At 35.3% G+C, this 15,762-nt stretch overlaps 1 protein-coding gene across 1 annotated transcript in view; it reads left to right on the top strand.

Moving 5' to 3' along the window:
- Window positions 1–14,099: 14,099 nt before the first annotated feature.
- Window positions 14,100–15,762, top strand: part of GABRG3 (gamma-aminobutyric acid type A receptor subunit gamma3) — a 942,413-nt gene continuing 940,750 nt past the window's right edge. Inside the window, exon 1 of the mRNA XM_074300313.1 lies at window positions 14,100–14,706. Coding sequence (XP_074156414.1) covers window positions 14,654–14,706 — 53 coding nt within the window. The 5' untranslated portion in view covers window positions 14,100–14,653. The remainder of the gene's footprint in view (window positions 14,707–15,762) is intronic.

Below are 15,762 nucleotides of genomic sequence, written 5' to 3'. Positions count from 1 at the left end.
AAACCTCTTTCAAATGTGTTTCCCAAACTGCATTACAATGATTGCATTAGTTTATCCCTAATATTACTGATAATTGGTTAATATCACTTTGCTTTTACAAAGATACATTTATTGCTGTAACATATTTTAGCCTTATTCAAGCTAATATCAACTAAAATTGAAATGATCTTGTAAAAGTATAACATGCAAATTCATGAAGCATTCTATAACAAAAAATAAAAAGAAAGATTTACTGAAAAAGTATATCAAGAATTGAAATACAGTAACCTTCTAAACAGGAACACACTTTTTATTTTTACCTTCTCTGGTTTTGGGGGAGTGGATTTACACCAGTAGCAGTGGCTACCAAACAGTATTCTCATCAAATTCATTTCTGAATAGCCAATGGATGACTCACATATTTCTTTTCTTAAAGGGCATGTTGCCTCTGCAGGTCAGAAGAGAAGGACTAAGGTAAAGAGATTGCTCCACAGGACTGGCTTCTCCCAAGGCTTTTGAATGCTATGGCTATAAGCTATGTCTTTCAATTGGGTATAGGTCCTAATCTTTTCTGGTTCTTCTCATATATTGAGGCTCACAAGCTCCCAGCATGGTCCTTTTATGTCTTGGATTCTTATTTCCCTGAGATCAGGAAAGAGTTGACACAAAGAGATAAAAAACAAACAAATAAACAAACAAACAAAAACAGGACAATATATTTACAATTAATGGTAGCCACAGCTGCTACTTGTTCTTCTATCTAGAAGGTAAACAGTAATTTTTTCTCCTCACTTGAAAATCCCTGAGAAGAGAAAATGTCTTTTGTATATTCAGATTTTATATGTAAACCCAGTTCTGGCAAAGGAACCAGTTAAGAGACTATTTGTCACTATGCTGTAAATCAATTGGAAACAGCTAGGGAACACCTGTGTATCCTTTGTTTTGGGTAGGAGAAAGATCCCTCCATCCCACGTTGCTTGAAGTAGGCTCACCAAGATTCAACATTAATATGTGTGACATGTTATATATCTCATTGTATATTGTACATTTTCTAAGGACTGGGAAGTCATTGACCAGTTTGATTTTCATATGTATATATAATGTAGGAGAGAAAAAGAGGATTGCATATGAGACTATGAATCATTAACATGCATAGTTTACTTTTTAATTTTAATATATAAGTCAAATGTATAACTTTCAAATTTTTTGCTTGTCTGTGCTTCCTTCTATTTTTCTCACCTGCATATATACATATATATGTGTGTGTATATATATGCACATATATATGTAAATATGCACATAGGTAGACACACATATGTATATTTATATGTATGCACACACATATGTATTTGCTTCAAATATGCTCTTTTTCTTTTTTCCTCACTTTTTGGCAATGACCATGCTAATTCTTCTGCCTTTCTCCCTCCAATGAAAATTTTGAAAAAAGAAAAAATATTACATGCAACAAATAAGGATAGTCATACAAAACACATTTCCACATTGATCATTTTTTTAATTGTCATTCTTATTGTGCAGTGTGAGTTCATCACTTCTCTCTTAGAAGAGGATGACATTATTCAACAATGCTCCTCTGTTATTGTGTTTGTTTGCTGAATTGATCAGTAATCTACAGAAGGTGTTCCTTGCAATAAATAGTTTAATTGCATTTATATAATAATATAATTCTGCTGTCTCTTCCCATTTTTACACAGAATCATTCCATGGATAAATTTCCAGGTTTGTCATAAACTATCCTATGTGTCCTTCCTTATAATGCAATATATTTCTTTATATGCATGTGCCATATTTTTTCAGCCATTCTATCCATGAGGTATTTTCAAATTTTACTTTAATATATTTTTACATGTTAAAACCTTCTCCATGAGCAAATAATGTTATTTTTATCTACTTAATGAGCCTGGTAAACTCCAGCCTTTGGACAACATTTAAATACATGCTCTAATTTCTGCTCCTAACTATGCCATAATGTTGTGAAAGATCTACAGAATTGGTAAAACTCTGGAGAAGGGAAATAACTTTTCTCCCAACAAGACTGTCCTTGGACAACTTCTGCATCTTCTATTACTGAGATTTATCAGTTCCCAGAAGCAGTCAGTGCCCACACCACTTTCCATGAAGCAGGAAAAAAAGTTCCCCAAAAGGTGCTATTAAATTCTAAAGTGACCAGAATTGGTGCTTTATGAAAGTTGTTATAATTATAAAATAATATGTATGTTGAGAATTATATGATTTCTTTTTTTCCTGCAACCTGCCAATCCCCTCAAAGAAAAAGTCTAATATTTTTATTTATCATTCAGAAGCTATTATTTGGTTTTCCTCCTTGCTCCTCCAGTGCATTCTTTCTATACTATCTTCATAAAGTAGTTTGTAGAGAAATATTTTTGTTTGTTTGTTTGTTTTTACTAATAAAGAAAACATATACTGCCCTTTGTTGATCCTTGCATTTTCTACTTGTTTACAATGATTTCCTATTTAAATTTAGCATTCAGTAAACTCTCAGTCCTGCTGAGCTAGTTCAAATTTGAATATTAATCCATTGCATATAAACATTGTTGAGACAAACATTATAAATATTTTGTAAAAAATTAAATAGTTTTTCTAGCTTTCTGATCTCCTGCTTATTGCTCTTGCAATTCTGTTACTTTGTTATTTAAACAAGCTCATAATAAAAAACTAACTTTGGCAATATGATAGGACAAGAAACAAAAATGTTCATAAATATCTGATACTTTTACATATTTCTGATATAAAAGTGTATAAACCTCCAGTAGTCAGTTCAGTTTAAATCTTTTTGGGACACTTTGTATAGTCTTTCATTTGTTTGTGCTTTATTGTCAAAGATGACCATGATAACAGGAAGGTGATTCCATGACTTGCAAGTAAATTGTGATTATGTGAGGTTGTGCAAAGTCAGCAGCCTCATTTTCTCCTTCAGAGTCATCAGGGTTAGTGGCCAGATATAGATCACAACAACTAGAGATGACCTAGGATGCAGTGGAAGGTCTTCTTTGGTCTTTTAAAGCTAAGGTCTTTTCCAGATCTTAGCTTGTCTGAAGTAATGCCATTCAGTGACTAAGGCTAAGTAAAATGGAGCAAAGAAGATCTCTTTTACTAGTAAAAATAACATAAAATCAATCTGCAAGTAGAACATCCTAAGTTTTTCTTAACAAAGCAGAAACAACTGCTATTAACACTCACTCTTGAGCCATTACAATCCAAACAATGACCAAGTAAGGCTCAGGACTGGACCCATTGAGAGAACCAGAATAAATTGAGTTTAAAGCATGATCCATAAAAGAGAAATCTTGCCTATAAATCCCACTACATCTTACTAGGTTCCAGGGATCAAAATTTATATTCCTTTGGCCAAAGTATCCAAAGATAAAATTATAATTCCCCATGTGGACAAAGGGAGAAGAGCAAAAGGATGAAGGGAAGGAAGGAAAGAAGGAAGAAAAGGAAGAAAGGGGAAAGAAAGAAACAAGGGACAAAAAAAGAAGGAAAGAGAGAAGGAACAAATGAACAAAGGAACAATGGAAGGAATGAAGGAAGTTCCAGGTGAGCAACTGGCCAGTTGGTTCCCCAGTGAGGCAATTACTACCACTACTTATAGTTTATTGTTTGTCTTTCATTCTGAAAGAACACCATGATATCAGAAAGGAAATGCCATGACTTGCAAGTGAATTGGATTTAAAATAAGGAAGAGCTGTGCAAAGTTACCAATTTTCCTCCAGAGTCATCTGGGTTCAAGGGTGAGAAATAGATATCTTTAAAAAGAGCATCTATACTTCAACATCCTCAGCAGGTCATTATTTACCCTTTTTTGGACATCTTAAAAATATGGAATTCACTACCTCTCAAGTGACAGGATTACATTTTTCAATTGCTTAGAAATTTTCCTTAGGGATATTCGAATAGAAACATGCCTCCAGTTGGAAATAATTCTACTAATCATTGTGTTTTTGGATTCTGATCATTCAATCAGTTTTGAAATATAATTGTGTCAACCAATCAATCTATATTTTTTCTTTTTACTCTAGAATATTGCATGAAACTTTGCCAAATTTTTGATGTAATTCATGGATATTATGTCCATAGTATTCCTGGAAAGTTCATAGAATATGGAGTCAGAGGAATTGGATTCAAATATTGACCTTTCCATTTCCTACCTATACAATCTTGGCAAAATTAATGTATTTTGTGGCACAAATTTGTAAAATAAAAGCATTAGACTGTTTAATAATCTCTGAAGTCTCTTTCAGTTCAAGTTGATGATGATGATGAAGATGATATCTAGAATTTATATAGGACTTGAAAGTTTTCAAAAAACTTGATACATATTATATCATCTGATCTTTTATCTTGTAACCAGGAAATGGCACATTATATTCATTGATCTCTTGTGTACTCTTTTTTGAAGTTTGGGATATTCACCATCATTGATAAAATAATATTTCTCCATGATATTTCTATTCAAGGCGAGTGTTTTGATGGCCTGGCCTAAAATGAATGTATTTGAATGATCATTTGTCCATAATGGCTCTCATTAAGAAAGAAAATATAATACAGACTGGGAAATGATCCATTGATTAAATGTCAGAGGACTTCCTTTCAATATATCATTATAAACTAGTCATTTGATGAAATTTGATGAAATATTTTATAACAATAGTATTTTGCATTTGTATAACCTTTTTGTTTTTATTTTAAAATGTATTTATTTTATTTAAAATTTTTAAAATATTTTATCTCATGTAATGCTTCATAAAATACCAACTTTATTATGTTAATTAATATTATACTCATTTTATGATAAAGAAACTAAGGTGAAAAGACACTTTAAAATTTTTCAAAGTCACACAAAAATTCCACTGCTTAACCAGGTGTATATAATACAGGTCATCTTATTCCTTGTATTTTGTTACTTCCTTTTACCACAATATTCCTTGACATTCAGTGGCTATCAGATATATTAATGAAGTCCCTCAGCCACTTTAGAACTCAATTTTCTCAACTGAAAGATATCCACATAGTTAATAATATCTCCCATTTATATAGATTTTTACAATTCACATAGTCCTTTCTTGCATCAGCTTTGTGAGGCAAATAGTGCAAGTATTGTTATCCTTTTTATAGATACTTGATGGAAATTGAGCATAATGTTGTTATTGACTTGCCTCAAAGTCACACAGATAAAATATAGGGGTAGTTATGATGTGATAAAAGGGCTATGAATGTGGATAATTGATTTATTGATTTATGATGATGAGTGATGATGAGTCAGGATCTTTTAATTCTGAATATAGTGTTCTTGTTACTATTTAATGATTGGGATTGGATAGGGAAATGAGAATATATACTTATATAGTTTTTAGGGTGTCTTACAGTTCTATATACTATGAATCTAAATTGAAAATTTCATAGACTATATAAAGAAACAACCTTATTCCACAGCCATTATGAAAAAAGACATTATCCCAAAATGAAGTAGCTTGCTGTAGTGCCAGCAAATGAATGTGATTGCACCTTACTAAGAGCTGCAATGATTGATCCCAGTTATAGCCAGTTTATTCATATGTGGTGTACCTTGAGTGAAGAGCACAACTTTGAAGGCCATAGTGAGTATTCAATCAGCATTAACTTGCATTGTGAAAAGTAGCATCAAATCAATGAGGCATTTTCCACCAAATTGGAAATACCATGGATCTTTCAGAGAAAACAGTCATTTAAATATTTAAAAATTAGGCTTAATGTCTTTTTTATAATAATAGCACATCTGGGGCAATCAGTTCCATGAGCAAATGCAATGAATTTCTGAATATGGATTAGTTGGAAAGCACTTTGGGTGTACCTAGTTTGCAGTTAAGAGGTAAGATAACTCCATTTTGGAACTACATAAAAGCATTCATTTCTGAGGATTTGCATGATTATGTTTGGGCACATTTGAATTTTCAATAGAATATATAAATTTCAGACTCAAATTTCATTTGCCCTATTTTTGAAAGAAAGATTTCATCATATTGAAAATGTATTTTTAAATGCCTACACCTCTAAAATTCCTCAATAACAAAACACTGGAAATGGGTTTCCTTGGGATATCTGGCTTATTATTGTAATATCTAATATTGTATTACTAAATGTTTTAATAATTAATAACATATTTAATATTTAATAGACCCCTTAACTTTGCTGTTCTTTTATATATTGAAGCTTTTTATCTTATTATTAAAATGGAAGTTAATTATCCATTCCTTGAATATAGATAATTTCTGGTCCAGGATAAGGTAGAAGGGGTTCAGCCATTGACTAGAATTAGACTAATTCTTAAAAATCCTGTTAAGTTTTTTGATGTTATGCTTTGTGATTTTAAGATTATTGATTTTTTAACAACCAAAACTATATCAACCAATTCATTCTTCCAGAAAGTTTCATTTTCAAATTTTCATGATAATTTTGTTGTTATCATATTTCTTTACCCTGCCTTTCTGTGAAGTCTCGAATTTAGCAGGGAAAGATACTATTCAAAACAGTGAGGCTCTATTTACTGGTAATGATGAATTCCTGAAGTGGTGGTATCAAAAATGAGACTATTATTTAAATTTATGGTGTATCTTTCCATTGGGCTGAAACTGATGATCATATTTTGTATCATTATAACTTCTAATAGTGTGACTTCAAATACATGTGATTACTTCAAAGGATTCAAATAGTGGAAAAACTTAAATAGGATAAATGATTTAACTATTCTCAGCAATACAGTGATCCAAGGCAATTCCAAAGGACTCATGACAAAAAATGTTATGCACTTCCAGAGAAAGATGTAATAGAATATGAATGCAGATCAAAAGATATATTTTCTTTTTATTTTTCAAAAGGTTGGTTTTGTGGTTTTTTTTTTTTTTTTGGTCTGTTTTCTTTTACAGCATAACTAATATGAAAATATGTTTTACATAATTTCACATGAATGATTTATCAAATTGCTTGTCATTTTGGGGGGACTGAAAGAAAGGAAAGAATTTGGAACTCAAAATAAAAATAAAACAAATGTTTAAAAATTGTTTTTACATGTAATTGGGCAAAATGACATAGTTAAAAAGAAACTTAAAATGCATGAAAATGTTCAAACAGTGTAGACTGTATAATGAAGAGGAAGAGTTTGTTAACTCATATTATTCCAAAGATATAAATAAAATAATGGATCACCTCTAAAGATATTTTTAAATTGATTAGAATCAGTTATATTTTCTGAAGGTCATGGCAGTTGAATTTTAATAAAGAATTTTGAGTTTTATCTTGGGCTCCTTTAAAATTTGTTCCAATTCATAGAGAAGAATGAAATAAAAGAACCAGGAATTTCATATGCATTATTACACATATATCACATATTATTTTGTTTCTGCTTTCTTCATACTGTTACTTTGTAACTCAATATTTATTTGTAGTCTTTATATTTGTCTTTTTTTTTTTTTTTTTTTTTTTTTAGGAAAAATAGTGAAAAAACAGGATTGATTCCCCAATCAAAAGAACCTAATTCCATTCTTTTATGTGGTGCATACAGGATATGGGAACCTGGGAAAAAAATCTAATCTCCCAGAATTTTATTCCCCTCACCTGTAAAATTAATACATTGGATTATATGGCTTCTGGGAATCCTTCTAACCCTATAACTGTATGATCTTGTGGTGGAACAGTAATATATGTAACTCTCCTTACCCTCCCCCTCAGTTTTTGTTTGTTTTGATATTTTAAATCATTATAAATAATTATGTTAGGAACATTTTAGATAGAATACTTTTTTTCTATCTCAAAAACATCCTTAGAGTATGAATTATTATTATTTGTGGAGTTATTATTAATTGTGGAATCTTTGCAGTGAATTCATCTGGTCAAATAATAGGAAACATTTGTTGTATCTCTTACTGCCTAATTCCTTCTTTCAAGAACTACTTTATATAATATCCTTTGACTTTATTCTTATGCATTTTTGTGATTTCCTTATAGAATTATCATACATGTTTGACATAAATGGTTTTTCTCTCCTCTCCCCTGTTTATTCTGGATATAATGCTTTTTATTTGGCAATAGTACACATGTGATCAAAACTATCCTTTGTTTCAAATAGTTTCTTCCATTTATTGAACAGATAAGAATTTTGCTTTCCCTAGCATATCAGTAGATGTAAAATTCAATTATATCATTAACCTCTTTCTTTGTTAGTTTCTATCTCTCAAAGCAATTTTTAAGATGTGATCCAAGGACACTAAAGTTATAAAACCTCTATCAACATTTCTAAGAGCTCAAAACAGTTTCATAATGATATATATATATATATATATATATATATATATATATATATATATATATATAATTTTCAGTATGGTAAACAACAATATATCAAATTTATCTAAATACAAGCTCTTTGTTGTGTTTAATAATTTTTAAGATTAAAAGGGGGCCTTATGACCAAAAAACTGTGAGAACTAATTTAGAATATGGTTCTACTTGTGGAATGTGGCATTTGGCATATGGTGTAAAAATGTAGATTTAATGTAATTTTCTCCTATAGTGCTCTACTGATGTAGAGTTCCCAATGTTCTCTACAGATTAAAAAAAAAAAAAAGAATATTCCCCCATTGTTTTCCATTTTGGGATTTAGCTACATGATTTATCTTAAACTAAATCTCATGTATAATGTGTATATTTCTTAAAAATGCAATCAGCAAATATTATCAATGTATTAACCCATGGGATTTGACTGACAAATCATGTGCCCCAAATAATGAAAATATTTAAATGTGTCCTTTCCCCTGACCTCTTTCTTCTATGACTGCCTTGAAATTTGTTTTATTCAAGAATCTACTGATTTGTCAAACACATTATAGATAATCCTAGGCAAAATTTGTCACATTCTTTGTTCCTTTTTGCCTCCTTACTTTCTATTTCAGTGCAGTATCTTCCAGGATTCTCCTGCTACCCTAACAATCCTTGTTCCTCAAGAAGAAAAATCAACATGTGAACTTATTTTCACTGTTATCTCCTATCTGGTTCATTTACATTAAAAAAAAAATTACTAGGAGATTAAAATTTAAAGAATGAGCCTCTATGGGCACAATTTCAGGTTTAACAAAGAAAATACATTTTAGGGAAGGTTGATTTTCTTCCTTGTGCCTCTCAGTATGTTGCCCTGCCCTCTAACTTGACTCTGTTATTTGTATCCTGTGAGTGTTTCCTCAACCTCAATGTCCTTATCAGTAAAATGAAAGAGTTGAAGTAAATATTTGAGATCTCTAGCTGTAAAGCTGTTAGTCTCCTATGTCTTCCCATGAAGCAATCACGTATTTAATCTATGTTTCATCTTAGACTAGAGTAGGGAGAATCGGTAGTTTCCAATCCCAGGTTTTACACAATAATTGTGAAATGTGATGTGAATAATAATACCTGCTCCTAATAGTAATATTTGTGCCTTGAGTCTGAATGAGATTAGAAGAAAGAGATATAAATATTGTTTATTCTTTGGCTCACTTCACAACCCGTTTATTAAGAACTAGTTTTGACTGTATGATTCACAGGATTATCCCCTAACCTGCAATCGCCATTCATCATCATCAATTAATATTTCAAATATTGAGTACTCAGGAAGTGAGCAGCCCTGTATTAGGCACTGGGCAATCTGCCAGACTGTCATCAATAAGGCACCCCGACTGGTGGTTCTGCTATCAAAAAATGTTACTATTCAGAAAGCTTCAGGAAGCCGTGACCCTTTGTCCACAAGATAAACGACAAATTGATAATGGGAAGCTGGGAATGCCCTTCTTTCATCCTCCACTCCGGGAGCAATGAGAAACAAGGCTGCCAAGAGATCCAGAAAATAATTTCTCAATGCGGCCGCAAGAGGATCCTGTAGCCAAAGAAGAGAATTCCTGTCAAGCAAGTCTGAATCTCCAGTCCCTCTCTCCTGCCTTCTCCCTCCTCCTGCCAAACCCGGGACCACCCACGCTGGTGCGTTCGGGACATTCCAGATCTAGGGCAGGAAGCCTCCTCCGTGCGGACAGATGCTAGTTCAAGAATTATGCACCTGGGTTCTGCTTTGGGGGCAAAATTCAGGGCATCTGTATCGCGGGAGAAGTGTTATTCGCAGGGATAGATTTCAAAAAATTTAAAGGGTATGCACGTCTATGTATGAAGATATTTCTATATTATATCTATACAAGTGCTTGTGATACCTCCACTACCTGCCTTTTCACCCCCACCTTCGCCCCATTCTGATTATATACTACATTTGTGATTATTTCCGCAGCAGTTAAAAAACTGGAAGTCTTACTCATTTCCTCTCTTCCTTCTCTCCCCCAACTCCTCCCACCCCTCCACCCCCCCAACACACACACAGACAGACACACCTCACAGAGTTAAACTAAGGACTCAAAGTAAGGCAGTCACTCGCGCGTTAACGTTAACGTTACCGGAGCAAATACTTGCTGTTTCTCAACTCGCAGAAGCGAGTGGGGAAAGGAAATTACAGCTGCGCATGCTCGAGGCAAAAAAATACAACTGGTCCAGGAAGACAATGAATCAAAGTCTGACAGCTCCTGTTAGGTCACTTCTTGACTGTCACAGTGGTGTCTCTAAAGGAACTAGGTTTGAATCTCTAATTCACAAGGCCCGGAATTATTTCACCGATAGGAAATATTCACCCCTATGAATGAAGCTGGCCAGGTAGGTATGAAATTAGAAATTCATTCCCATCTTCTCCAGCACAAGAATGATGACTGAAGAAGCTCCAGCGAGAGGATTCTAAGATGTATGAATTGTATACAATTCAAGTGCAATAGAGCCGGGAGGAGGGGGAAGTCAAGTCACCATGATTCGTGGAATTAATGAAATTTCTAGTGGAAAAATTCATTTTCTGCCTCCACCTAATTGACAACATGATGAATTAGACCAAATCAGTTTTCAATTGATTCAGCATTGAAAACCCTAACATTTCAAACAATTATCATTTAAGTACCAGGTGTATACAAAAACTTTTAATAGTCACTTAGGGATTCAATATAATGCCTTGCTTTCAAGAATATTACAAGGATATTTGGGGAGGAGATATAAATAGAAAGATAAGTTAATTGCAAGTTGAGTAACAAGTAAATGCAGACAGCCTTATAAGATAACCTCTGAATTGAGCCTAAAAAGAAGCTCAAGATTCACTTGGGCCAGAGTAACAGATTAGATTGACTTGTGTTGGATAAAGGCATTTCATGGAGGCAGGAGACCAAGGTCACCAAATTGTTCAGTTTAATAGGGGGTAAAATGAGGTTCCTATAATGTGCTAAAATTTAGTAGTGGTGGAGGAAGGGTGAAAATATAAAGCAATTAATTTTATATTCTATTTGATAAAACAGGGCTTTTTGTTAATTTATTCAAAATATTTATTATATATCTATAATATACAAAACACTATTGTATTATATAAAGAATACAGATAATGTTTCAGTCCTTGACTTCAAGGAGGTTACAATCTATTGGAGGAACCTGAGAATGATGATTGAAGAAAAAGATTTATGCAAACATCATCATACATCAACAAAATAAAGCATTCTTTTTTTGTTGTTCAATCATGTGTGACTCTCCATGATCCCTTTGGGATTTTCTTGGCAGAGACACTAGAATGATTTGTCATTTCCTTTTCCAGTCCATTTTTCTGATGAGGAAACTAAGGCCAACAGGCTAAAGTGATTTGCTCTGGGTCACATTGGTAGGAAGTGTCTGAGTCTGGAAGAGGAGTCTTCCTGATTTCAGGATCAGCACTCTATTTGTTGTACCATTTAATTACTCCAAAACAAGCAACTTAAACCTGTTTGCCTTCCATTTCTTCATCTATAAGATAAGCTAGAGAAGGAAATGGCAAACCACTTCAGTATATATACTAAGAAAGCCCCAAATGAGGTCACAAAGAATTGGACATAACTGAAAATGACTGGACAACAATACACACACGTGTGTGTGTGTGTGTGTGTGTGTGTGTGTGTGTGTGTGTGTGTGAGTTTATGAGGCAGAAAGTATTGTGGGGACTAGCATGAGCAAAGGAGAAAGGAGCAAGCTTCAATATTTTGGGAGGTTTATAATTTGATCCATTAGACTAAAACTCCAAGAAGAATAGGCACTTTAAACAAAAATGCCAGATTTGATTTGGCCATTGTTCTTGTTTGGGATACCACTGCAGATAATTGAGGGTCAAGGCAAAAGAATAATGATATTTAATCTTCCAAGTTAAACATTTTTCCAGTTCTTTTAAATTCCCTTTCAGGAATATATGGATTGTGTTTTTAGAGCAGGAGTGTTATATATTTTCACTTTGTACAATTACATTGAGTGTAGTGTCTTAAATACAAGGCATCAAAGAATTATGTATTATCAGAGCTTTAATTCCAAGATCATAATATTGCTAAGGCAGTAATTAAAGAACAATACTTTTCTTAAGCAACATCATTAAACAACTTTATAAAATGTAATGTCCTGTCTTTAGATATAGAACTATAGTTTAATCTATGAGTAATTAGTACCTTCTGTGACTTAATAAACAGCATAGAAAATATCTTAAGAATTTTTTTTACCACCCAACCCATCTTTCAGATATGTTCTCTCCCTTTCTCTTTCCTTTCTCTTTTCCTCGCTACACTTCCTTTAATATTCAATCCCAGGGCCAAATGATACTATTTCTTGAAATACACATCCATCTTCCTTTTATCTAAGGCTCATCTTCTGGGTTGTCTTTCTAAAAACACATCTAAAGACCATTTAAAATAAATTTTGGAGCCGTTCCAATCGCTTGGGCAAAAGGTAGAGTCTACATAAAGAATTGAGCAGACCTAGGGAGAATTTTGAGAGAAGATATGTCACTAATCTCGCTGCCTCTGCTGTCAGCAAATCATCACTTTGGATGCATCCTGAACAAATTTTGTTATTCAACTGCCTAGAAAAAAAAGAAGATACCTGCAAACATTGAAGAGAAAGCTAATGACAATGAGATAAAAGTGGGGTAAGTTTTAGGGAACAGAGCCTAGTAGATGTTTATTCTATAATCAAAGTATGGTAAACTTGCAGTAACACACAGGTAAACTAGACATTTCATCTAGAGGAGGCAACTTGGGTGAATTTCGAAGTATCATTAATTAATGAGGATGGCAGTTGAGGGACATGCTAGAGGAAATACGGGAGAAAAAGAATAGGTGTGGGAGATATGAAGAAATGGCATCATGGTAGACATTTCAGTGACATCACTTCAGTGACAAAGTAATCAGGAAAACAAATCCAGTCTGGCCCAACAGCTTTTCAGGAGAAAGTAAAAGTCCTTCTTTGTCCCCCCCCTTTTTAGCCCCCGCTGATCCCCACTTCTCTTCCTCCTTTCATAGTATTCAGTCCTCTACCCGCTCACGCCCCGATTCAAACTCAAAACGTGGGAGCCACATCTAGACCTTACAAAGTCAGCAAGGCGGTTCACTTTAGTGACATTTAACGACCTTCCCTCCCTAGCCAATTGTTCAAATTATTCACTGCATTGGTGTCCGCCTCAGGGGGGTTATGAATGAGCAGCTGACAACCACTTCTTTCAAGAATCTCTTGGAGGTGAAAGCAAACTTCATCCCCCAGGTTGCTTAGGATGATACCAACCTAGTGAACCTGGCAATAGAGGCTGCTATATCCCTTCCTTAGGAGACAGACTCATTAATACATATTGAATCTCAGTGGGGGAGGTGTCTATATTTTGCTTTGGGAGCGTGGCTTGCAGGAGAAAAAGTCTTTTTTTTTTTTTTTAAGCGTGTGTGTGTGTGTGTGTGTGTGTGTGTGTGTGTGTGTGTGTGTGTGTGAGAGAGAGAGAGAGAGAGAGAGAGAGAGAGAGAGAGAGAGAGAGAGAGAGAGAGAGAGAGAGAGAGAGAGAGAGAGAGAGAGAGAGAGAGCGTGTGTGTGTGTGTGTGTGGTTGTCCCGGGCTCTGAGCCAAGGTGTTATTGGAGACTCGGTTGCGTGTGGGTCTGTGGCGGGCTCCCCTCGCTGATTTTGGATGCTGGCGCTTTGCTGTTGTTAGCATTGCAACTGCTGCTAGTGTCTTCTCTTCGGCTCCCGCAGTCCCAGCTGCTTCTCCTGCCTAGTGGAGAACAGGTGCTTCACCTCTGGACTTGGCGCCCTAGTTGCCCGACTCCCAGGAGCCTGGAGAATCTTCTTAGGGCTTGCTCCTGTACTTAGGGTTCATGTCCTGCAGGGAAATAGGAAATACTATTGACTGATTGTTGTGGGGCAGTGGGAAGGCTAGCGAAGCAGAGGGCTGGGGGGGTGGGGTGGGGAGGGCTGGAAGGGCTAGAAGGAAAGGGCGGAAGCTTCAGTAAACCCTTCACACCTGTCAGATCCAAGAAAGCCCTATCTGCACTTGCATCGAGAAAGCTGAGTCCCGGTCTTGTCAAGCAAGGTGATCGGAGCTGCAGAGAGGAAACAAGGGGTGTGCACAGACTCCCCCCAACTACGGACTCACTTCCCCTCTTTTCCCTTACTCCGATTATCACCTCAGTGCTTCCCTTCTTGGCTCCTCACTATCTCTTCGTTCAGGATTATTCTGCAGCATTTCTCGCACCCAGCTCCATCTATCTGGAAAGCAACGTTAGTTAAACCATGGCTCCTAAACTGCTGGTGCTGTTCTGCCTCCTCTCTGGCCTCCACGCACGGTAAGCTTGCGCTAGGCGACTAGTTTAGGGCTTTCCCGAGGGTGATTTTTTCCGGCGGTCATCCAGTGAAAGAATTATCTCTAGAAGGGTGTGGAGGGTTTGGGGTAGGAGGTGGTAGTGGAACCTGAGGGAAACACTGTCTGTAATCCGTGGATCTGTTGTGGCACATTAGTGGTTTTAGATTGAACATTGTAACCCAGCTCGTTGACTGGGGTATATGGAGATATACTCTTCATTTAAGATATAACAAAAATCTCCTTAACATCCCATCACTCTTTTCCAAATTCATCACCTTCCCAAGGGAGTCAACTGCAATTTTGGCTCACAGTGTTTCGGACTTTCTGGATCACTTGACTTGCAAAAATGGAGAAAGGATTTAGGGGTTTGTACAGCCCAGGATTAATAAACAACTAGTACTTGGTTTCCCTTCCAGAGATCTGCAGGAAAAGTCTGCTTGTGCCCCTCAAATTCTATCCCGATCCCTGGTCATATTAGTTCTCCCAGATAGGAGAAAAATGGACCGACAACTCTGTCCTAATTTGAATTCCAGGGGAAAGATACAGTTGAGAGTCAACCTTTTTTTGAAGTGTTTCCCTTGCCGGTTGTCCCTGAATACACTCAATACATTTCCCTCAGGGTTCTCCCTCCCTGCTCCTCCTTTCCCTATTCTGGGAGGAATGCTATTACATATGCCAAGGAAGGAATAAGATTCCTAGTGTAGGCATATTCTGCATCTCCTTCATACAAAGAATTGTGTGTCCTGATCTGACTATACTAAGAAACTAACAAAATTAGAAGTGAGTTCTTCCCAGTAAACTGGAGAATAGCAGAAGGGTTAAACTCAGACTACAGTAATTGCAACTAATTTTCTTATAAATCAGGAGAGAGAGAGAGAGAGAGAGAGAGAGAGAGAGAGAGAGAGAGAGAGAGAGAGAGAGAGAGAGAGAGAGAGAGAGAGGACAGAAAGAGACAGAGACAGAGAGACAGAGACAGAGAGACAGAGACAGAGACAGAGACACACAGAGAGAGACAGAGAAACAGAGAGACAGAGACAGA

Source organism: Sminthopsis crassicaudata, chromosome 3, assembly GCF_048593235.1.
Source record: "Sminthopsis crassicaudata isolate SCR6 chromosome 3, ASM4859323v1, whole genome shotgun sequence".
Classification (NCBI taxonomy): domain Eukaryota; kingdom Metazoa; phylum Chordata; class Mammalia; order Dasyuromorphia; family Dasyuridae; genus Sminthopsis; species Sminthopsis crassicaudata.
Note: the sequence above shows the minus strand (reverse complement) of the source record. Positions and strands in the feature narration are given on the sequence as shown.